We start from the raw sequence: 25,605 nt of genomic DNA, 5'->3' as shown, positions 1-25,605 counted from the left end.
CAATACTGAACAGTAAATTATGAGTTTTCAAATGATACCTTGCAAGGCATACTGTGTGCAAAGATTATTACAGTAGTGTTTGGGCTGTGAATATGGGTCTGTATTCCGTCAGAGCTGGCTAGCACTTTGGGACAACTGAAGACAATCTCCCCCATAAATCAGTGTCAAGTTTTACTCCAAGACAAGTGCATGGGGGAAATGACTTTTTAGAAGTTTAGGTGCATACCTTGAGATCTCTATAGTGGAGAAATGTTCAGTACAGCCAGTAGAATCATAGAATCATAGAATATCAGTGTTGGAAGGGACATCAGGAGGTCATCTAGTCCAACTCCCGCTCACTGCAGGACCAATTCCCAACTAAATCATCCTAGCCAGGGCTTTGTCAAGCCTGACCTTAAAAACCTCTAAGGAAGGAGATTCCATCACCTCCCTAGGTAACCCATTCCAGTGCTTCACTACCCTTTTAGTGAAAAAGTTTTTCCTAATATCCAACCTAAACCTCCCCCACTGCAACTTGAGACCATTACTCCTTGTTCTGTCATCTGGTACCACTGAGAACAGTCTAGATCCATCCTCTTTGGAACCCCCTTTCAGGTAGTTGAAGGCTACTATCAAATCCCCCCCATTCTTCTCTTCTGCAGACTAAACAATCCCAGTTCCCTCAGCCTCTCCTCACAGGTCATGTGCTCCAGTCCCCTAATCATTTTTGTTGCCCTCTGCTGGACTCTTTCCAATTGTTCCACATCCTTCTTGTAGTAGGGGGCCCAAAACCGGACACAGTACTCCAGATGAGGCCTCACCAATGTTGAATAGAGGGGAATGATCACGTCCCTCGATCTGCTGGCAATACCCCTATTCATACAGCCTAAAATGGGCACACTGTTGACTCATATCCAACTTCTTGTCCACTGTAACCCCTAGGTCCTTTTCTGCAGAACTGCTTCCTAGCCATTCGGTTCCTAGTCTGTAACAGTGAATGGGATTCTGCACTTGTCCTTACTGAACCTCATCAGGTTTCTTTTTGCCCAGTCCTCTAATTTGTCTAGGTCCCTGTGTATCCTATCCCTACCCTCTAGCTTATCTACCACTCCTCCCAGTTTAGTATCATCTGCAAACTTGCTGAGACTGCAGTCCCACCAATCTCCAGATCATTTATGAAGATATTATGAAGATATTGAACAAAACTGGCCCCAGGATGGACCCTTGGAACACTCTGCTTGAAACCGGCTGCCAACTAGACATGGAGCCGTTGATCACTACCAGTTGAGTCCGATGATCTAGTCAGCTTTCTATCCGCTTTATAGTCCATTCATCCAACCCATACTTTTTTAATTTGCTGGCAAGAATACTGTGGGAAACCGTATAAAAAGCTTTGCTAAAATCAAGGAATAGCACATCCACCACTTTCCCCTCATCCACAGACTCAGTTATTGCCTCATAGAAGGCAATTAGGTTAGTCAGGCATGACTTGCCCTTGGTGAATCCATGCTGACTGTTCCTGATCACTCATAGTAGACTCATAGATACTTGTGTACTGAAACTGGAAGCTTTGATTCAAAAAGCCTAGATGATAAAACCTCTAGTGCTACTTTGTTCAGAGCTAGTAAAACATTAGTTAAAAAAAACTAAGGATAGTTACAGAAGAATGTATCTTTCCTGATAAAAGAGCATAAAAATTAAAGGATTGGGGTTGATTGCATAAGAAGACAATTAACAAAAGATACAGTGGCCAAATTCTACTTCCATTTACACTGGTATAATCCACTGAAGTAAACTAAGTTACCACAAATTTACACTAATGTAATTGGGATCAGAGTCTGGTAATAAACGTATTGTTTGGCTACATTGTGATGAAAGGGTAAAGAGGAAATTTAAGCCATCTGCAAATAGTTGAAAGGTACAAACAGCAAGCTCTAATCTGTTACACAGGTGCAACTCTCAGGCCTGGTTTACATTGTGGGGGGAGGAATCAATCTATATTACACAACCTCAGCTACGTGAATAACATAGCTGAAGTCCATGTGCTTAGATCTACTCACTGCAGTGTTTTCACTGCAGTATATTGACTGCTGTCGCTCCACCGTCGACTCCGCCTGCGCCTCTCACCCTGGTGGAGTACTGGAGTTGACAGAAATGCACTCAGAGGTCATTTTAATGCGTCTAGACTAGATGCGATAATTCGACCCCGCTGGATCCATCACTGCCCGCCAATCTGGTGGGTAGTATAGACATACCCTCAGTGAAGTTGCTGAGAGGTGGATCTGTGGAAATGAAGGCAGGACTGGGCTCCAAGGAGATGAGGAATTCTTAAGGTAATAAAGAGGTGTGTCTCACTAGGAAAGAAGTAACAAAACTGAGCAATGTCAAATTTTGTCTTGATATATGGAACAACTTCCCAGGCTGTGGAATAGTTTGTCAAGGGAGGTACTGTAGTGGAAATGCCATCATTTGGTTCATTTTAATGCTGCTCTGGATAACAGCACATTTTCTGGTGTTTTGGTTTTGTGGGGTGTTTTTCTGCTATTTATCAAAAAAATTAGGAATATAAGGTGCCCTTGGGAGATTTCTGGAATTTGCTGTTTCAGCTTAAGTTGGAAAGGCCACAAGAACAGCCTGTTTTAGAGTTTGGGGGCCTTTTGCTTCTATCCAGAGCCCAAAGTGCCTGAAACGTTTTTAAAAAGTGAACTGAAGGTTTTGGAACAAAAAACCCAAAACAAAACAGAATGGGTCAAACTATGATGAAAGGTTCAGGGATTTCTCTTACCCAGATCAGTTCATCCATCCCTCTTCCCCTTAATTGTGTTACTCTTGTTCCAGAGCAGGATTAATGGAGAAGACCAAGTATTGAATAAAAACGAATCCCAAAAGAGGAACACATAAAGAAGTGACAAAGAGTCCTGTGGGACCCTATAGACTAATAGACATATTGGAGCATAAGCTTTCGTGGGTGAATACTCCCTTCGTCAGATGCATGCATAAAGAAGTGTGATTGTTAGTAGCAAATCTGCTGTTTTACAATTCTGATCTCGGAGCAGTGCTGCAGTCCCAAGATAGACTTACCAATAAAATGATTATGCTTTGTGGTGACGTCCATTGTATATTAATGATTGCTCAGAGATGTCCTAGTAATATGAGGGATTGTTTGCAGTACCTGTTCTAGAGTGTACATTTTGTCCATTTCATAATGGGTTTCACTTCCTTTCGGGAACGAGTGTATAGTAACCTCTGCCACTGAAATCAATAGTGCTGATCATGTTTTTTATTTGTATCACTCCTAAATTGAGTATACCTTTTTATGGACAAACAGAAAAGACAGGTCCCTTCCTTAACAATCAAATCATTGAAACAATGCATGTTGTAATGCAGCAGTGGTTAATAATCAGCAAAAGGTTCAGGGAAAGACATATGAGGATGGAATTACAACAGTGGAAGACCAGGGGATGTGTTTATTGTTATGCATACATCTGGTGCAGATGAAGGAATAGTATCTGTGTTAGATTCCGACCTGGCTGAACATTAAAGTATGGAATGAAAAATAGTAGCGCGATTTCTAATGCACAGTCTGGTGAGCACATTTTTCATATTCTTATTAAACAGACTCCTTGAGCCATATGTCCCATTGTTTAGAAGTGTGAAATTAGCTATTGATCTAGGAAAACCAAATATAAATAAAAAGTTACTTTAGATCTATGAGAGGAAACAAGTAGGTAGGCAGGCACTAGTGTACATAGATAGATGGACTCAAAGATCGAGTTGACACCAATTTGGAGCTTGACAAATGTTGGACAAAGGTTGGGTATTTTAGTGTGATTTTTATCAAACGCTATATGACACTTGGCTTACCTGGGAGTGATGTTCCAAATCTTCATTATGCTCGGCAGTGCTTTGTGGATGAGCAAAACAAAAGCGCATTGGGAAGTAGTTAAAGCCCAGTTTTTTGGAGGTGAGGTAGCCAGTGGATATGGTACTGGACTGAGGTTCAGTAGACCTGGGTTCTTTTTCTGGTTCTGCCACTGACCTGCTCTGTGACCTTTGGTGAGTCTTTGTTTGTTATTTGTATTACTGTAGCATTACCTAGGAGCCTCCGTCTTGAACAAGGACCCCATTGTTGTAAGCACTTTACAAACACAGAATAAAAAGTCAGCCCCTACCCCCAAAGAACTTACAATCCAATATAAGACAAGAGACAACAAAGAGATACAGCCGGACAGATAGGGAAGTACAAGAAAACAATGAGACAGTGATAGGCAGTGGTCTCAGCACATCAACAGCCTAACCACTGTCAAGTTTCCTGTAGGCTTCACCACAAAGAAGAGTTTCCAGGAGGGTGCTGAAGGAGGATATTGAGGTAGCTTTGTGGATGTTTATGGGGAGCTTCTCCCATGCGTGAGGGGCAACTTGGGTGCTTGTTTGAAAATGTAACAGATGGGCGATGGACATGGGCTGAACAGAGGCAGGAGTTGACAGCCTGACAGTGAATGAGAGAAGATAAGTAGGGTGGGGATAGGCCATGAAGAGCCTTAAAAGCGACATGATCAAGAACGGGGAGCTAGAGGAAGGAAGCAAAAGGAAAGGTAACATGATCAAAGCAACAGGCTAGGAAAATGATCATTAAAGCAGCATTCTGAATCCACTCATCAAGACCAGAGAAAAGGATGGTGCAGTAATTGAGATACGAGATGATGGGAACCTGGGTCTGTTTAGATATTAAACTCTTTGGAGCAGGGACTGTCTCTTTCTCAATGTTTGTACAATGCCCCAATCTCAGCCAGGTCCTGGAAGCGCTACTATAATACAAATAACAACCATAATAAAGTTTTTACTGACTGGAAGGTGGTTCGAATTTTGGCATCTGTATTTCATATCCCTAGGGGAGTATTCCAGTGGGATAGATAGATACTGCTTATATTTATATAATTTTCCATTGAGTGACCAAGCTTCCATTTACAATCATTGCTTTTTTATTCTTGTTCTTTGTAGATGTGCTGTGTCCAAATGTCCATGTGGAAGGAGATCGATTTAAACACACCAATGGAGAGACTGATGAAATCCCAGGTAATCCCAGAGACTTCCCTTCTGCAGTGCCTCTGAGAATTTTAATAACATAATAGCATAGGTCCTACTGAAACATTCTGACTTTGTCATGGTTTCCTTGCCTCTTCGCATTTCCTTAATGTAACATATATCCAGTGATATATATATATACAGTGGTATAATCCACTGAAGTAAACTAAGTTACCACAAATTTACACTGATATAATTGGGATCAGAGTCTCGCCCTAAACATGTATTGTTTGGCTAAATTATGATGAAAGAGTAAAGAGAACATTTAAGCCATCTGCAAACAGTTGAAAGGTACAAACAGCAAACTCTAATCTGTTACTGCAACTCTCAGGCCTGGTTTACACTGGGACGGGGGAGGAAATCGATCTAAATTATGCAGCAATTGGAAGCAGCAATGCTGGAAGAGACCTGTTAGTTGACTCATTTGCTACGGAGTCTGTATAGTTGATTTAGGAAATAGCAGGGCTAGTGAAATTACAGCTTTTCTGGGAGTTCTGGTGTCTTTTTTCAGCCAGCTATGGGAGTGATTCTGTCACAGGTGAGCATAATTTGTACCTCTTTTATAGCTTCCCCGTGGTGTCATGAACTCCTGTAATTGAAAACTGGGCCATCAGGAGAATTCCTGGAATATTTCTGTCTGAACCAAGAAGCCCGGTCACAGCTACGGAGGCCGATAGCATGGCCTGAAGTCGGAGGTGGCATAGGGGGAATGATACAGGGTTTAATAGCCCTGGTAGTCATTGATGCTCATTTCATCTGAGGATTCCTATTGGAGAGGTGTCAGCTCAGTCTGTGCAATTTTCAGGCTGCTTGTATCCTGCTTGTATGCTTGGTAGGGTTTCAGCTAGACCTCTGTCAACTCAGGGTGACAGCATCATCCCTGTTTTGTGGATTCCTCTAGAAGGGAATTCCCCATACATCTGTTCTGGCATGAATTTTAAATTTGACAGGGCTCTATTCTGGCACCCAAGCTGGCATTGTCTCTGCAAGTACTCCCACTGATATTAAATTAGATTGTTCACAGTGTAAAATGCTGCTTATAATGAGCCAGGGGATTAGCACTTGTCCCCTATGTAGTATCAGCTGGGTAATCCTTCCCAACACACAGGTGTTGTAAATGGCAGCACATGTCCTCCAGTATGTATCTGACTGGTACAGTGGGTCTCTTGTTTAATAAAACTCACCCTTCCCTTTTATGACTTTTCAACGCTGAGCACTGAAAAAGTGAAACATCCCTTTTATCGACCACTTTGGGCTCGTTGCAGTAGTTCCGAGGTAAAATGAAGTTAGTTTTCAATGTTAACTCTCCTTCTGCTCCTCTTTCTCTGACTGGCAGTAAATCAGTATCTCGCATTTCCACTTCACCGACGACAGATGACTTAGTTCTTCCAGCCAGACTGGTAGCACAGGACAGTCATTTACTAGGTCAACATTTATCTCCTAAATCTAAAGTTAAAAGGTTGTCAATACTGTACAGTGACTTCTCAACCAGATTGTTAAAGTCATGGATTACAGCAACTTCTAGCTCTTTTCTTAATACAAGATAATTCTTAGAAGTAACTAGACAGCTTTTCATACTTTGAAGCCACAAGGATTCCTTGCTTTTACTTTAGAGACTAACAAATTTATTTCAGCATGAGCTTTCGCGAGCTACAGCTCACTTCTTTCTGTGCATCCGAAGAAGTGAGCTGTAGCTCACGAAAGCTCATGCTGAAATAAATGTGTTAGTCTCTAAGGTGCCACAAGTACTCCTGTTCTTTTTGCGGATACAGACTAAAACGGCTGCTACTCTGAACCCTTGCTTTTACTGTGATTCAAGAGAGGGGACAGTACTGGACTAATAATGTTCCAGCACTGGGCTAGGGGTCACTCTGCTGTTGAAGGCAGAATAGACGTAAGCAGGGTGGATAAAAATCAGTGATTTAAAAAAATCAAATCTGATGTTTATTTAAATTAAATACATTTTTTCCTTTTAAAAAGCAACCGATTTAAAATTAAATTCTGAAATTCTGACAACAAAAGTTAATGCCTAAACGTATTATAAGGTATTAAAAATCATTTAAATGAAATACAAATAACAACATTCAAGCAGTATATGTGTGCTTCCACGTTTTAAAGAGAGTCAGATCAGTGAACTAGAGGAAGTCACTGGCTAAGCACCTGGAACCAGAGCTTGTTGAAATGCTAAACCAGCTTTTGACAGCAGGGGTCATAGGTGCTGGAACTAGGGGTGCTTGAGGTGCTACCGCATCTCCTGGCTTGAAGTGGTTTCCATCAGATACAGGGTTTACAGTTTGGTTCAATGGCTCTCAACACCCCCACTATAAAAATTGTTCCCGCACCCCTGTCAGCGGTCTCTTCTGTAGGGGCAGAATTAATATTTTCTTCATTTCAGTTTATTCAGCTAATCCAGTGAAATTACTAGTTCATCTGAAGTTGAGAAACAAATTGGGATGGAAAAGGCAGCAAAGCTTGTTTCCCTCTATGAATAAAACTGAGTGTGAAAGGAGAGCTACTAATTCTAAAATCTTGAAGGACATGGTGACAACAATCAGATCATTCACTAACTGCAGGTAATACTCCATTTGTTTAACTAATAAATAAATGCAGAACATGTTTTGAGAATTTTTTTTTACTTTTATATCCAACACATTTAAGGTAGTTTTATTCAACTAGTAAAAACAAATTGAAAATGTTTTTTGTGCGTTTTAATTGAGTTCCAAATTTCCATCCAAAAGCAGCTTGACCCAGATCATGACTAAAAAGATAATCATCTTCTAGTAAATAAGAAATACATTTAACATTTTCTAACACAATAGAAAATGTAAAAATTAACAATCTGAATAAATGTATGTTAAACTATAAAACTACTTAAATAAATGTGTATAGCCTTAGTGGTGTCATGTATCAGGGCGTAGCCATGTTAGTCTGTATCCACAAAAACAACAAGGAGTATGGTGGCACCTTAAAGACTAAGAGATTTATTTGGGCATAACCTTTCGTGGGTAGAAAACCCACTTCTTCAGATGCATGAAGTGAAAGTTACAGATGCAAGCATTATATAATGACACATGGAGAGAAGGGAGTACTCCTGTAGAAGTGAGTTTTTCACCCACGAAAGCTTATGTCCAAATAAAATCTGTTAGTCTTTAAGGTGCCACTGGACTCATTGTTATTTTTATAGCCATAGTGCATCCTTCTGGTTAGCAGAAAGTAACAATTTGTACCAATCAATGAGAATCAGCTTTTCTTGGGAAAATAACTAAAAATTACAAATGCAAAACAAGATTAAAATCTATTTAAATCAGTTTCCTGCTTGTGGATTTAAATCAATCCACCCCAGACATATGATGAATATGCTGTCCTTATTGGTCCTTAAGGATCCCCTAGCAATTTTTGCAAGATAAGAGTGCAAGCCCTAGTGTTCTGCACAAACATCAATGTGAAAAACGACATCCTGCCTTCTACAACTACCCTGACAGATCTTGTGACTGTGGTATTCTTTATTTCCTCTTCTGAACTATTGTATGGTGTTGCTCCATGATGCTAAGGAGCTGTTATGTTGTATCCCAGGGGGGATTGTGGTACAGTCCACCAGTTCTCTCACACTTATGAGAGAATGCCAGCTCTAGTATCTCTGCAGAATTCAACTGTGGTACAATGGCCTAGGGAAAGAGACTGCCTCTTTGGTAACCAGGTTCCAAATTGTTTAGGGCTCTGTTGGTTAACATCAGCACCTTGCAGTCCATCTGGAAAATTACTGGCAGACAGTGCTGATCCTGGGTAATGTGCTCAAGAAAGCTAACGTCAGCTTTGGAAGGGAGAACATTACAGCAAATCTAACTCTGAGGTGACAAAGGCCCTGTATAACTGTATTAAAGCGCAACACCTCTGCCTTCCCTTCTGTCTCTGTTTTGTGCGGGGAAGGGAGAGGGAGTAATGGCATTAAGGAGGTTGGAAACAAATGCGTTTGGGGAATTTTTTTATCATCTTTGTATTGCACTCTTAGTAAGTGCATAGGACAACACATACGGCTGTTGCACAGAACACAATCAACAGCAGGCCTGAAAGGTAGACCCATGACAATGCATTATGCAGTGACCTCACATCTTTAACGAACTTCAGTGTCTGCAATCCAATAAACTGAGGGGAAACAGAGATTTGTCTGAGCACAGGAACAGCAGGTCATGATTCAATGTGAAATCCCAACAGATCAACCTACCCCAATGGCTGTGGGGCGAGGGACTTGGAAAATAGATCAGATCAGTTAATTTAAACCAGGGGTCTCAAACTCAATTTACCTTAGGGCCAGTGCCAGTTCTCAAATCCTCCCAGCAGGCCAATAATGTCATTGAAGATGGTGTTCAGAAAAGAAAATGTTTATATTGAATTTTTTTATTTTGAATTTCTTAGAAATAATAAAACTGTCATACAACTTTATACAATTCTTTGCCTGCTAGAGAGTTTTTAGTGTTTGCCAGACACCTGGCAATGCTTCAGTTCTGTCAGTTTGTTGATGTCTGACCTCAGTGACTCAGCAGTTGAAACCTTCAGGATTGCAGCAAGGTGTGCATCAGATAGTTGTGTTAGGTATTTTGACTTGTTGATATTCATCACTGAAAAATGTGATGCTCCCTCCATGGCTGACTCTGCCCAGAAACTAATGAGTCTACCTCCATGGCTGACTCTGCCCGGCAACTAATGATGATATCTCTGTCCCTCTTCCCCAGCCAATGGGCGCTGTGAGGGACTGCCAGCAGTGTGTCTGCCTGTGTCTCTCCTCTGCGGGCTGCAGTGGGAAGGTTCTCGGGCTGCAGGTGACTCGCAGGCTGGTACTTTGAGATCCCTGGTTTAAATGATGATAATTTTTTGCGACAGCATTCAAGGAAGGCTGCAATACAAGCAAACAGGGTAAGGTGAGGGAAGGTAAGTAACACAGGAAAGCAGTGAGAGACGCTGCAGGTGATACACCACAGTTGTTTAACAGAGAACAGTAACAGCTCATAACTTTTGACAATTACTTTATTTTAGTCCAGGAAGTAGGGAAGAACAGACACAATAGAAAATGCAACGGGAATTTCGGAAAAAGGAATGGGCTCAGATCAGAACACTAGGGCAAACACCTATTACAGTACGTGGCAAGGGATTTAATAGCACTTAGTCTTTTTTAGGCAACGTATAAACATGAAATTTGCGCACCATCCCTGTCCGGTAGATACATACTGTTCTTATTTTACAGATAGGGAAATTAAGCCAAGAGAGCTTATGTGACTTGTCCTAAGTTGTTAGAGTCAAAAGTGAAATTTTGGAATTCCTGGCTGTCATACTCAGTCCATCTAAATATTGCCTAGCCCTGACCCTCTTTTCTTGGGGCATCTGACAGAGTCACAGCCTAGGGTGGCATAGCTCCCTGCCATACACAGCAACTTGGTGATGTAATATGATGACATGGCTATGGCCCATTATGATGCATCATCATCATATCACAACACACTAGCACATGTAACCGATCTTACCAAATGAAGGGGCTTCCTGCAGCTCCAAAACTTGGTTTTGGACCATTTAATATAGTCTAAGCTAGGCCTGCAGGATGCTCGATCAGCCCAATGAAATCTGAAAGTGAAAGCTGAAGCGAGACACATTAAGACTGGAAATAACATTTTGAACAGTGGGGATCATTAACAACTGGAGCAATTTACCAAGGTTTGTGGTAGCTTTTAAAAGCAGGATTGGATGTCTGCTCTATATAGCCCAGGGGTTCTCAAACTGGGGGTTGGGACCCCTAAGGGGGCTGCAAGGTTATTACATGGGGGGGTCACGAGCTGTCAGCCTCCACCCCAAACCTCGCTTTGCCTCCAACATTTATAATGATATTAAATATATTTTAAAGTGTTTTTAATGTATAAGGGGGGGTCCCACTCAGAGGCTTTGCTATGTAAAAGGGGTCACCAGTACAAAACTTTGAGAACCACTGATACAGCCTTACAGATGTATGAGTGAATTGATTACTGATTAATCTCTTAGACCAGGGGTTCTCAACCTTTTTCTATCTCATCCTCCACCCCCCTCCCTCCCAAAATGCTGTAAAAACTCCACAGCCCACCTGTGCCAAAGCAACTGTTTTTTTGCATATAAAACCCAGGGCTACCATTAGTGGGCAGCAAGCAGGGCAATTGTCCGTGGCTCCATGCCACAGGGAGCCCTGCAAAGCTAAGTTGCTTGGACTTCAGTCCCACCACAGTGGGGCCTGAGCTTTGGCTTTCTGCCCTGGTCCCCAGACAGTTTAACACTGGCTATGCTTTGTGGAGCCCCTGAAACCTGCTTCCAGCCACCCGTCCCCAGGGGGCCACAGACCCCTGGTTGAGAACCAGTGTCTTAGACTGCATTGGTTAAAGATTTAGTCTCCTGAAGGTTACAGCATCAGAAATATTATTAGTTTTAAGAGACCCTAAGAGCAAATGAGAAACAATTCCAGTTTATTACAATTTCCTTTATTAACAAATTCACTAAGCATATAAAAAAAATCCCACAAATACTGAAAAAACAACAGCAGATAGAGAGAGAGTGTGAGGTGTTTAACCCTATGACTCACATCTCCTGCTGGGAGACCCCTCTCTCTCCCCCGCCGGAGTCAGTCATTATTCTCATCATTGTCATCATCCATGGCTGTCATTCTGGCATGTCCCCGGGCGTTTCTTCCCCCTAGCATGCAGGCCGGGCAACACCTTTTATTCTGAGAAACACTTATGCCTACTAAGGCTCATACATATGCATAAGGGTGTCAACCCCTTTTTCCTTACCTGTACTTCCATATCCCATAAATTTTGGGGTGCTCCTCTTTTCATAGGTTGTTCTCTTCGTTCCCTTTATTCTCATTAGCATCTATATACACACGTCCCCACGGTACCCTGAGGTGACAGCAGAATTTCTCATGATGTTACAATTGAGTGACTTGCAGTCTAGACAGGTATATTGTGGCATATTTTTTCAAACACAGTAATCTTGTAACTTTGCTGGTACAAGGTCATTCCTGGGTCACTTACTTATGTCATCCTCTTTAGGCCCAAAGACTAACATGCTAAGAGGAAATCTTACAGACTTCAGCCTACAAACTTTGCATTATAGCCTTCCTTTGCTTACATACTTAATATACACTCATCACTTATAAATGCTTGTCAACCTTATACTCATCTGATCCTATCCTGCTTAAACCTATCCATCATACATTAATTAAATACACTTACCCACAACAATAAATGCTTAGTTAAATTCTTAAAAGAGATAATTGGCTGCTTTCAGTTCACACAGGAATTCTTTTGGTAAAGTTCTGTGGTCTGTGTTATATAAGAGGTCACTAGAGGAGCTCTGCAAAGCAATTAAGCAAATTAAAAACAAAGAACCAGGTCCTGATGGCTTACCAGCTGAAGTACTCAAAGTGGGGGGAGAAACACTAACAAGCTTAATTTCCTGCTCCTCAAAATCTGGCGCACCGAAGTAATTCCCGCTGACTTATGTAACACTAACATTGTGACCATTTTCAAAAAGGGAGACAGGGCATACTGTGGCAAATATTGAGGCATTGCTCTCCTCTCCATTGCTGGGAAGATTCTTGCTAGAAGCTTGCTGAATCACCTGCTCCCTGTTGTAGAGGAAGTACTTCCAAAGCCCCAGTGTGGCTTCAGACCTTCGCAAGGCACTACCAACATGATTTTCACAGCCAGTCAGATCCAGGAAAAATGTCAAGAACAATACCTGGAGCTGCATATGGCCTTTATCAATCTGACCAAAGCCTTCGACTATCAGTCGTGAGGCTCTGTGGAAAACCATGTCAAAGTTTGGCTGCCCAAGCAAATGTATCACCATTGTAAGACCTCTCCATGACCAGATGACTGCCTCCATCCTGTGCAGTGGCTCTACCTCTGATCCCTTTGTCATCCGAACTGGCATAAAACAGGGTTGTGTAATGGCATCCATCCTTTTCTCCACTTTTTTAGCAGCTATAAAAACGTTAACCCAAAACCGTCTACCGCAAGGCATTGGCATCCTATATGAGACTGACGGCAACCCCTTCAACCTATTGTTGCCAGTATTACTTTAATTCTGGACCCGTCCCTGTGCCAGAATTAAAGTAATACCAGCAACAATAACCAAACTCCAGTACGCAGATGATTCTGCTGTAGTTGCACACTCAAAAGAGGATCCACAAACAGCCCTTTGTTGCTTTTCTGAAGCTTACAGAAATCTAGGGCTAACTCTGAACATCGACAAAACTAAAGTTCTCCACTGGCCAGCTCCAGGTCAAAGAAAATCTACATTGACAAGAGCTGGAAAATGTAGAATACTTTGCCTATTTTGGCAGCCATTTCTCACAGAGGGCAGACATAGACATCTAGATTCAGCACAGAATTCACTACACCAGCCCTGCCTTTGGCAGACTGTTTCTCTGGGTGTTCAGCAATCACAACATCAGAACACACACTAGACTTTTAGTTTGTAAAGCGGTGGTAATCCCAACTCTCCTCTACGGCTATGAGACTTGGGTGGCCTACAGAAAGCACCAGAAAAATCTGGAACTCCAGCACCAGCACTTTCTTCAGAAGATCCTCAACATAAAGTGGGAGAATCATTTCACTAATGTCAGTGTCCTCACAGATGCCAGCATCTTCAGTGCTGAGACCCTGATTATCCAGCACCAGCTGACATGGAGCAGGCACTGTGTGCGCCTGCCTGATGGGTGTACAGCAATTGTTTTGGTAAGTGTACAACTCACCGAATGAGAAAATAAACAGGAAGGCCAAAAGAAACACTTTAAAGACATCCTCAAGATAAACATCAAGAGATGTGGCATCAACACCACACACTGGGAGACAGTCGCCCAGGATAGGACTAACTGACGAATACTTGTCAGAGAAGGAATGTCCACATTTGAGGAAAATTGCCTTGCCCTGGCCTCAGAAAAATGCCAGAAAAGAAAGGACAGGCGACTGTCATGCAGTAATCATGGCCCAACCCTGACTTCCAACACCACCTGCAATATGTGCTAACAAGCCTGCGGCTCAGGGATCTGATTCCTCAGTTACAAAAGGACCCATAACAAATAAAACCTGTGAAAGTGATCATCCTCAACCTCGAGGAATTGGTGCCACAGCCACCAATGACAAGAGGTCAGGCTAGATGATCAGACGGGCACCTTTTGGCCTAGGAATTTAGGAATCTATGACATCTGGACAGTCTACAGGAAAAAAAATTGGGTTAAATAACAGTCCCAAGAATTAGCCACATTGTGGAGGAAACAGTCCTGAACTAAGTAATCATAAGCTGGCCAGGAAGGGAAATCTGCAAGGGAAGAGAAGATACATGTGCCTGAATACCAAAGATCTCAATGGCATTTTAAGAATGAATTAATCCCAATTCCTGTGTAAGTGAAAACACTCTGTGCTGTAGTGGCATTGCAGAGGACCATCCAGGCTGTCTGCTTTCTGGGTTGTACTGTAGTATTGACCACAGGAGCCTAATTGGAGACTCTTCCCCATAACTGGAATCCCTGGGCACAAACAAGCCAAACACCATGTATTGTAATCTCCACTTATTTATAACTCAGTAAAGGATGTTTGGGCATTGTGCCGCAGAAGCAATATGAGACGGTAAAACCCAGAAGCCTACAATTATAGACAGAGATGACTGTGATTGACTGTCAGGGCTTCTCTGCTGTCCGGTGGTCAGCAGCATAGGGGTTGAATTCCAAAGATGCCAATGACTCACCAGCTAATTATAATATTACTCAAACTATTTATATTTGACACTGAAACATGCCCTGGCAGCCGGGAAGAGGAGCATGCATACCATGACTCCTTTAGGAGAAAAGCCACAGCCGGCTGATGCAAAGTTGACTGCAGTGCAAAGTTGCTCATCTCATTGTTCAGGGGGTCCTGGTGTGTGACATCAGTTTTTAGCCTCCCTTTGCACTCCGCATTGGAAATTGCCAATATCCTAGTCAACTTAAGCAATCCACTGGGGAGGCAAGTGGGATCCACTAGAATAGCGACAGAGGTCTGTAACAGATCTCTGGCTGCAGAGAGTCGATGCACAAACACAATGGTTGGCAGCTACATCACACACATGCGGCAAGGATGTAGCTAGCAATTTGTATAGGCACTGTCCAGTCTGTTTCCCCTTCCCTCTCCCCACCCACTGTTATACCTATAATAGGTCAGGGTAGATGGTTTGTCGCTCCACATGTGATCACTAACCACTTATTTACTAACCCTTAGCTGATCTGAATATTCTAGCATAAAACTTGGAAAGTAAAGAGCTTTGAAGTGATAGGATGGATCTCCACCAGACTTGCCAACATTTGGGGACCTTTTAATATCCTCTCATCTCCTGAAAACCATGCGAGGTAGGGAAATAATAGTCACATTTTACAGATGAGGCAACTGAGGCACATACGCGACATCCCCAAAATCACAGAGTGAAGCAAGGTGTATCTAGACTGCCGTCATTGCGTGTAATTGCAGCCCTAACCGACACGCCTGAGCGAGCTTTAAACTAGCTAGCTCAGGCCCCAGAACGGTGAAGCTGCAGCAGCACCAACATCAGTGCAGGCTGTTCAAACCTACCCAGAACCCTGGGTAATTAACATGGCTTCAGTGATCTAGAGAAAAGCTAGCTTGGATAGGTCATTCTGAGAGGCAGTCACACCCAGGGACTGGAGTCTAGCCATACCCTAAGTGACAAGGCTGCAACTGCCAGGTTCTTACCTTCCCTCCCCTCATCCCCCTGCGTCCAATTACGCAAACTTTACGTACATTGATGACTTCAGTAGTACTACTCACCTCAGTGAGGGCTTACCAATGTGGGTAAAGTTTATCTAACTGGACCCTTAGTATATGTCAATATCATATACAGATAGCAGCAGGAAAGCAACACTCAAAGACACTCATAAACAAGGGGAATCAGTATTGCAGTTACTTATGTGCCTGCCAGGTTTGAGTTCATTGTCCAAGAAGGAACCCCAGTTTGTTTAATAATAGTAGCTCAGAGTACATGAAAGGAGATCCTCTGGTAGTGGCAATGGAATCCCAGCACTGCATGGATTCCAATTCTTTATTCGGACACAAGGAATGCATCAGCTCTCCAGGGATATTCACACTACATCAGTATTCAGGTCTATGTGGATAGTAAAAAAACCCAAAAAGCTATTTCCTGGAAACCAACTGTAATTGCATATTAACAAACCAAACACATCCATGTCTTCACCTGGGCTTGTCTGGCTGCAGGGCCCATGCAATGAAAAGTGAAAGAGGGTATTCCCAGAGATAAATTAGATTGGCCAGTGTGAATGGCTTTCATATGACCTGCTTCATTATATCGTTACATGACAGGATTACCGCTAACGTAATCCTGATGTGTCCATCATCCTGATATCTTGGAACCAACAGAACTGTAAAGCAAACACTGTAGTTCGAAAGAGTGCGCTCTTCACCCTTTCTCATATTAGCCTTACCCAAAGCCTACTGAAGTTATTGGGAGTCTTTCCACTGACATCAATGGGCTTTGGATCAGGTCTGTTATAAAACATAGTACTCTTGGAGCTCTCTGTGTAGCAGTGTTTCTCTACACCACAAGCAATCAGATCCCATGAAGCCAGGCACCAAAATGTAGCTTTTCTCAAACACCCTCAATAGTCACTTATTGAAAACAAACAAGACAAATAAAAAATGCCATGCAAAAAAACACTAGAGACTGTGGCTGTTGGTGCAGAATTCCTTGATTCTGCACTTCTGCTTTGTCTACCTGCAAAAAAACTAGCCAATCTGCTACTCTTCTCTGGCTATATGCATACTGCTCCCTGTCTCCATTACTCTGCCTGCATGCCCTCCGCACCAAAAAGAGAGGTTTTTTCCCAAACTGTCACATTAATATTGCGATATGTGTGTATGCTATAGCACCATCTATCTGACTTCTGAGGGAGTTCACACCATCACAAATCTAATGGAATCCAAACCACGCTTTTTAAACTATAGGAACTAATTAAAATTGACGTCTACTATAAATAGTTCTGGTAAGTTCAACCGGCACAAGGCTATCTGGCCTACAAGAGCATCAAAGGAATAACTAACTCCTGTTTAATCTTGTTTCACTGGAGCAGGAAAGAAGCAGAAAGGTTAGCGGTATCAAGCCAAATGTCCATTATTCAGAAAATGCAGAGTGCCCTCAATGTAGAAAAGCCTTTTGTGACAAGGGAAAGAGTTGAATGTTAAAACCAGCTTCGAATGTGGCTCAATATCCCACTACAACTGGCTGAAAACTGAGGGGTAAACAGATAAGAGAGAATGAATATGCTGAAAGAGATAAATAGAACAATACAATACATAGAATGGAGTGTTATGAATATGGGATCAAGTGATGAAATATGCTGCCTTGGAAACAATGTTGTGGTCTTATTTCCTGTTGTTACAGAAAGCTGGCTATTCTGTTAAAGCAGCCCTTTCCTCTATAGTGTATGATTCTCTGGCTCCATCTCTTCTCCATTACCTGTTTGCTCATGGTTTTGAATCCTCCTTTTCTTATACTGTCTCTTCACTCTCAGCTGCTCACTGTTTTTGCTTTCTCCTTATTTGTCCAGCACCATTCTCTCTCCACTTTTATCTGCTGGTGCTACAGATCTGCCTCTCCCCATGTTTTGCTGATGCTTCAGGCAGATGTTCTAGAAGAACAGGCTTCAATGAAAAGAACGGGAGTTCTTGTGGCACCTTAGAGTCTAACAAATTTATTTGAGCATAAGCTTTCATGGGGTGCAGCCCACTTCTTTGGATGCATAGAATGGAATATATATTGAGGAGATATATATACACATACAGAGAGCATGAAAAGGTGGGAGTTGTCTTAACGTAGGACCTGAGGAGAGAGTCCACATAGCCAGACAACCCTGATGTTAGGGTGCCAATACCTGAGATGATGGGGCATCCAGGATTTCCAGGTTTATGGATCTTGGGTAGCAAATAGAATACCCCTGGTCGGGGTTCTATTTCATGCTCTCTGTATGTGTATATATATTTCCTCAATATAAGTTCCATTCTACGCATCCGAAGAAGTGGGCTGTAGCCTACGAAAGCTTATGCTCAAATAAATTTGTTAGTCTTTAAGGTGCCACAAGTCTGTGGATATAGACTAACATGGCTGCTACTCTGAAGGCTTCAGTGAATGAGCATCTCCACTTTAGAGAGAAGGAGATAAACAGGTCATCTTCTTGGCATACATTAGCGATAGGCCTCAGCCAGAATTCCTGATTCCCACCTTCCCATATTTGCTGAGGCTGGAATTCAGATCAAAATCCAGACTTTCTAGCTGTAGTTTGGAGGTTGTTCTGCTATGGTAGGACCCCCTAATGTTTGCTGTGTGATACAGCAGAAAAACCAGAACATTCAATTGACCATAAACAAAAGGGAAACTGGCCCATCCAACTGCACCTTCCAACTGGAGGAAATGGTGCAAAGTAAACAATTAGTGTGAATGGTGACTCCTGGTGGTACAGGTGAAGAATATTTTAATATTATTACAAACCTATGGCCATCTAAGTTCCTGCCTCCTTGTACCATGGGCGGGGAGTCCTTGTGCAAAGTATTGGGACTACAGGACAGTAGCTTGCTTGAGCCTTGTTTCTTACCCTAGGGTGGGATTTTAAAAAGTGCTCAGCATGAACGTGACTCTCCCCCACTGAAGTCGTTGGTAAAACTCCTTATGGTTTCTGTGGAAGTAGAGTTAGGTCAACTCGAAGCACATATGAAAACCCAACTGTAGTATGTATGGAAACAAGGGCAAGAGGCAATTGGTTAATAGCGAGAGGCTCTGTTAATGAATCCTAGTCTATAGTGCACTCCCAAGGCACTTAAATCGTCTGGCTTTTTATTTAAGGAATTTAAATGTTAAAAAACTCCTTACAAGTTACTTGTAAATATCAGCAAATTGTTTTAAAAATGATTTATGCAAATTAGCTCTTTAAATATTTTGCAGGAAGTGCCCTTGATTTCCTCCCCCCGCCCACATACACACTCAAAAGATGGCAACCCTAAATGGGGCCTATACTGTTTTGGGAGACAGTCAGAGAAGCTGCTGTTCGCTAAAGGTGCTGAATCAAACTGCTTAGCTGGATTTCTGAAAGTGGAGTTAATTATCTGTGTAAAGTTGCTGCTTTTTGCTGTCTTTTCTGAAGAGTTGAAATCCTAGTGCATAATATAACTTGTGAATTCTGGGTGTTTGTCTGTCCTCTCAATTTGACAATTACTCCAGATATAGAAGTTGCTTTTGACGCCAGAAAGACATGGGGAAACTGAGGTACTGATTGGACAAGCAAATTGTCCGTGCTCAACATAACAGGTTACTTTGTGAACGGGAATAGAATTTAGGAGTTCCTAGTTCCATGCTCCATCCCCTGGAACATAGTGCCTGAATATAAACTTTATTAAGAAAACCTCCTCCAAATAACTGGAGAAATCTATATTTGCTAATACTTGCATCTTCCTTGGTAGATTAATAGAGGTTTATTAGCAGAGAAATATTGCAGTTGAGCAGTTCCACTCCTTCACACTCTGCAGGTGAAGGAAGATCGTGACTGTAGGCCATGATTTAGGGTACTGCAAGGCTACTTTTGGTCCTCAGACCACAGACTGGGCTCCTCAGTTGTAAAAGGAAGTGCTCTTGAATATTACAACTAGCACAATGTGAACGGTGCCCAGTGCCACAGTTTGGCTGCGTTCTTCCTGCAGTAACTGTCTGCATCTGGAGTAATGGGCTGCTTCCCATAAGGAGTTATTACTGCAAATAAAGAGACATTGGACTGATTTGATCAGTAGAGCAGCACCTAAGAAATTACTTTCCTAGTCCAGTTTGTCATTGTGAAACAGAGCCTTTCTTTCAGGTCATTGTTCTAATGTTATTGGTCTGACCAGGGTACACTGCTTTTCATGAGACTGAATCAGGTTAGATGTTTTCAGTAGCCTCATGTTTTAGGGGGCATAATGAAGTAGGCTCCTGATGATCAAAGAGTGTTTTCCATCTCATTAGCTGCCATATTTATAGCATTGCTGATTAAATGGCTCAGAGTCAGAAGCCATCCAGCTAACCACATCTGTGCTGATGGTGGCAAGCCACCAGCAGTGTATCCATGCACTAAGCTATGCAAGACTGGAGTATGCTTGCCTGTTCTACTCATCAAAAAGGTCAGAAAGCTAAGAGATGTGTCTGAGAGTTGTATAATTCTCTTCTAGGACTTGGTTTGTGCCTGCTAAGAACAGCCCTACACTGCATGACTCATTCCTCTCCAGAGGAAGCTCAAGGAAGCCAGGAGACACTTGCTGGCTCTCAAGAGAAGTGTCATACTTCTCCATCCGTTAGCTGTGTACTCACCACTCTGGAGCCAGTTAATCCTGGTACTTTGTAAGGTGGACCAGAGAGTTGTAGCTTGAGCGGAGGTCTGACCCTACAGCCCCAAGCTGTCCCCTCGCTGTCTCTGCACTGGATCTAGAGCCAACAAAGGGATGGATTCATTCCAGAGTGCTTCCAGATACACAAAGTAAACAATCTGGGGCAGAAATTGAGAAAAAATATATTTTTCTTCTTCAGTTACAATTATCATAGATGTTACATGTACATGCACATTTTTCATTTGAAAATGTGATGGGTCTCTTTAAGGGGGCATTATGTAGTAAATGGATGGGTTAGTTAAAAATAAACCCCTTAATACTTGCTATTCCGATCATAAACTTACTAATTTATTAGTTGAAAACCATGATGGGAAACCACACAGCGAAGCCTCCTTAAAAAGCTTCATTCTTTTTGAAAGTTATACCCCACAGGATTTTTACTAATATGCTTTGAAGCGTCATTAAAATATAATTTCAACTACGGTCGTCATGGTAAATGAACAAAGTATTCTTTGCTAAGCGAGATTGATTCTGTTTCAGTGTTTGTTCATTTCCTCGTTAAGTCTCCAAAATAAAAGTAATTTGCAATGCACCAATCTTTAGTGTGAATTTGTGAGATTCTGCTGTAATTTACCTGCATGCTGTATAATAACAAATTATCATCATTAGGTTCTATTTGCAAAGTAGCTTTAACAAGCTTGCTTATCTGTTTCATTGTACTATTTTATTAGCGTAAGCAGCTCTGATCCTGCTCTCTTTTAGGGATTTCAGCAAGATGAAGTGATTGATTGAATATGACACTTCGTTTGCGTTGACTGTAACAGTTTGAAAGCCATAAACAATCCCTCAAGATAAGGATGTTTGCTTGAGTTGTCAGGGAAAGATTAAAGCATATTTGACATCTGAGGGTAATGATGGAAATACTTAGGAGGAAGTTTTCATCACCATCACTTGTATCTACATAGCAGAGCTTTTCCTACATAGTTTGAAATGTCTGGCAGCTGATGCTGAATTGGAATTGTGTACCAGCTTTGGCAGTGATCCAACCTGCCCCTTCACAAATTAGCTTTTGTGGACAGCTAACAAGCTTCCTTGCCAATGAATGCGAGCCATTTCTCACAGACAACACTTGTGGTCCTTCCTCACGTCAGTATGTTTGGTGTAAATTAAAAATATGTGCTGCAGGGTGAAATGAGCTATCAGCAAGTTTGTATGGACAGGTCATGCTGGTTTTATATTATAGCCAGTAGGGAGCTTTCAAGTCTCTGGTTGTCTCTATTTGCTAGAATTTATAGAAGCAATCATGGCTGATGACAGTATGTTAGAAGGTTTGTCAATAGAGTTGTCACCCGAGTGGTTATGGGATGAAGCCATGAGGCCCTGGAAGTATCTTAGCTGCCTTATTTAACCTCCTGGTTGTCCAGTAGCAGAGTGGACAGGAGGGAAGGCTACTGAGAGCCAGGAAAACTCATGCAAGACAAAAGAATCAGCCACCTTGAAAAGGTGCTCCTCCCCCCAACAACAGACAGCATACTTTAGGTTTATATTTTGCTGTCTTCTGCTACCTATAGCTCTGTCCTGGGCCTGGACTGCACACAATTTTTGTTTCAATTTAACTACATTGGTTTAAAAACTGATGTGGTTAAATTGGTAGAAACACCTCGTGTGTGTGTATCATAATAAGCTGTTCCAATATAAGCCTGTCTAAATTGGTATAACTGCATCCACACAAAGGATTGCACCAATTTATCTATGTTGGATTGGTTCTAAACTAGTATAGTTATATTGGTACAGAAATTGTGTAGAGACAAGCCCTTGGACTAACTGCTCTCCAGTAAAAGGCTTCCCTAGATTTTATCTGTGCTGTTTATTTCTACCCGTTAACTGTGTGACTCTTGTGGATTAGTTGAATCTCATCTACTCTTAGGCACTACGGGAATACAAATAATCATCATAAGTGCATGTAAAATGTCATTTTGATCTCTTTAAGGCACTTTGCAGTTTGATTTTTCTCTTCATATGTGTTTATCACTCTGATTTTGGAGTAATTTGACAGACTAAATCATGCTGGAATTATGCTCAAACTTCTCCAAGTTGGAATTGGCATCCATGGTTGAACGTAGACACCAGACTGCAGTCTGAATGCTTGCCCCATTATTCTGCTGTTTGAACAGTAGCCTGATCAGTCTTGTCTTTACCATCTACTTTGGGACAGGGTTTGACCTGGTGGATTTGTTCAGCGTGAAGGAAATTTTTGGAAGGAAAGAAAATGGAATTCAGAGTTCTTATGTACGACTTGGAAGCTTCCCCGTTGTGCAGAAAACTGAGTAAGTTTCCTGATCTTCTTTTCACTTGAGCCTCTGATATCTGTGATTCAGTTCTTTTAAGTTAACTCAGAGTCTTAGCGAATGTCCAGAGGCAGTGCATCTATAGGAAATGCATAAAGGAGTTTCTGCTGGCTTTGAGTTGTCCATTCAACTCTGCTGGCAATGCTCTGTCACAAGCCACCCTGGAGCTTAGATTCTAACCCCGTTAATCACTCCTGTCTAAAATGAGCATTTGGTGGCACTTGCAGTGAGGTGTGTGTTTGCTAACCGCAGGAGACTGATTCCCAGTGGATGTAGTTATCAGGCAGCTAATACAGTTTCTTAACCTCCTAAAAGAATGAACAGCAGTTAATCCTCTGTCAACGTGGATTCAGTTCTCAGGGGTTTTATAACATGAGGCTGCCTGCTGTGTCACAGTCCATCAAAATGGGCTCTCTTCAACCTGTCATATCAGTTCTGCTAGCATTAGCCTTGAGAAGAACGACTGCATAATTTCATTGAGTGCCTGTGGAGCAATGGATTGAATTGTCATTGGTAACTTTTTTTTGCAGTAAATATCAATGTGATCATTTTAAACTTAATATTAAAAAATCAATATTAATTATTTTCCTTCTTCTGGACAAGAGTTATTTTTCCAATCTGTTTTGACTCTTCTCCTTGGTTCATTGCATATTGGAGATACTCTGGCCATTTACATTTATTTGATTTCATATGTTTGGTCCATCCTCAAACCAACCTGGATTGATTCCCTCTCCACCCTCTTCCCTAAAAAAAAAAAAAAAAAAGTAAAAAGTGAAAATATGACTACAGGAAAAAAGTTTAAAGTCTGTAAATTATGTCAAGTCTCAGGGTAAGTGAATTTAGGAATGGGGATAAATTCAGTGTACTAAATGAACCTTGGTCACTATGTGAAATGTATATATAATTGCTCTATGTATAAGGGAACGAGACTAATTCTGTATGACTCAGGAAGATGAGAAAGGGATCCAGAGCCTTTCACTTCTGCTGTGGCTTGTTTGTTTAAATACTGCCTAAATTTGTCATGGTCCAGATTCAGCAGTCACTTAAGTACCGGCTTAGCCTTAAGGACATGAGAGTAATCACAGCCTTCTTTATCAAAGCACTTAAGCACAGACATTAAGTCTGACTTCAATAAGACTTAAGCAAGTCTTTTTTGTGTTCAAGTGGAGTGCCCCAAGGATCGGTCCTGGGGCCGGTTTGGTTCAATATCTTCATTAATAATCTGGAGGGTGATGTGGACAGCACCCTCAGCAAGTTTGCAGATGACACTAAACTGAGAGGAGTGGAAGATACGCTGGAGGGTAGGGATAGGATACACAGGGACCTAGACAAATTAGAGGATTGGGCCAAAAGAAATGTGATGAGATTCAACAAGGACAAGTGCAGAATCCTACACTTAGGATGGAAGAATCCCATTCACCGTTACAGACTAGGAACTGAGTGGCTAGGAAGCAGTTCTGCAGAAAAGGACCTAGGGGTTACAGTGGACGAGAAGCAGGATATGAGTAGGCAGTGTGCCCTTGTTGCCAAGAAGGCTAACAGCATTTTGGGCTGTATTAGTTGGGACATTGACAGCAGTCGAGGGGCGTGATCATTACCCTCTATTCAACACTGATCAGTCCTCATCTGGAGTATCGTGTCCAGTTTTGGGCCACACATTACAAGAAAGATGTGAAAAAATTGGAAAGAGTCCAGCAGAGGGCAATAAAAGTGATTAGGGGGTTGGAGCACATGACTTATGAGGAGAGGCTGAGGGAACTGGAACTGTTCAGTCTGCAGAAGAGAAGAATGAGGAGGGATTTGTTAGCTGCTGTCATAACTTAGTCCGAGATTTGGACCTTAGCGTCCAAAATATGGGGGTTAGCATGAAAACCTCCAAGCTTAGTTACCAGCTTGGAGTTGGTACTTGCTGCCACCACCCAAAAAATTAGAGTGTTTTGGGGCACTCTGGTCCCCCCGAAACCCTTCCCTGGGGACCCCAAGACCCAAACCCTTGAGTCTCACAACAAAGGGAAATAAATCTTTTCCCTTCCCCCCTCCAGGTGCTCCTGGAGAGATACACAGACACAAGCTCTGTGAATCTAATCAGAGGGAGCCCACTCTGTGTAATTCCAATTTTGGAAACAAAAGCACTTTCCTCTTCACCCAGAGGGAATGCAAAATCAGACTAGTAAATCTAACACACACACAGATCTCCCTCTGACTTTTTCCTCCCACCAATTCCCTGGTGAGTACAGACTCAATTTCCCTGAAGTTTCCCAGAAAAGAAAACTCCAACAGGTCTCAAAAAGAAAGCTTTATATAAAAAAGAAAGAAAAAATACATACAAATGGTCTCTCTGTATTAAGGTGACACATACAGGGTCAATTGCTTAAAAGAATATTGAATAAACAGCCTTATTCAAAAAGAATACAAATCAAAGCACTCCAGCCACTATAGACATGTAAATACCAAAGAAAAGAAATCATATAACTCACTATTTGATCTCTTTGTCCTTACAACTTGAAAACAGAAGATTAGAAAGCAGAAACTACTTCTCCAAAGCTCAGAGAAAGCAGGCAGACAGAAAACAAAGACTCAGACACAAAATTCCCTCCACCCAGAGTTGAAAAAATCCGGTTTCCTGATTGGTCCTCTGGTCAGGTGCTTCAGGTGAAAGAGACATTAACCCTTAGCTATCTGTTTATGACAGCTGCTTTCAACTATCTGAAAGGGGGTTCCAAAGAGGACAGATCTAGACTGTTCTCAGTGGTACCTGATAACAGAAC

The 25,605-nt window shown here is 41.9% G+C and overlaps 1 protein-coding gene across 5 annotated transcripts in view; it reads left to right on the top strand.

The window, feature by feature from the left end:
- The window catches only part of COL22A1 (collagen type XXII alpha 1 chain), a 372,600-nt gene that overhangs the window by 108,424 nt on the left and 238,571 nt on the right, over positions 1–25,605 (top strand). For all 5 annotated transcript variants that reach the window (XM_050940514.1, XM_050940513.1, XM_050940511.1 and 2 more), the window contains exons 4-5: positions 4,981–5,055; positions 22,705–22,816. In XM_050940514.1, the coding sequence (XP_050796471.1) occupies positions 4,981–5,055; positions 22,705–22,816 (187 nt within the window). The remainder of the gene's footprint in view (positions 1–4,980; positions 5,056–22,704; positions 22,817–25,605) is intronic.

Source organism: Gopherus flavomarginatus, chromosome 2 (assembly GCF_025201925.1).
Source record: "Gopherus flavomarginatus isolate rGopFla2 chromosome 2, rGopFla2.mat.asm, whole genome shotgun sequence".
Classification (NCBI taxonomy): Eukaryota; Metazoa; Chordata; order Testudines; family Testudinidae; genus Gopherus; species Gopherus flavomarginatus.
This window is presented reverse-complemented; position numbering and strand designations above follow the sequence as displayed.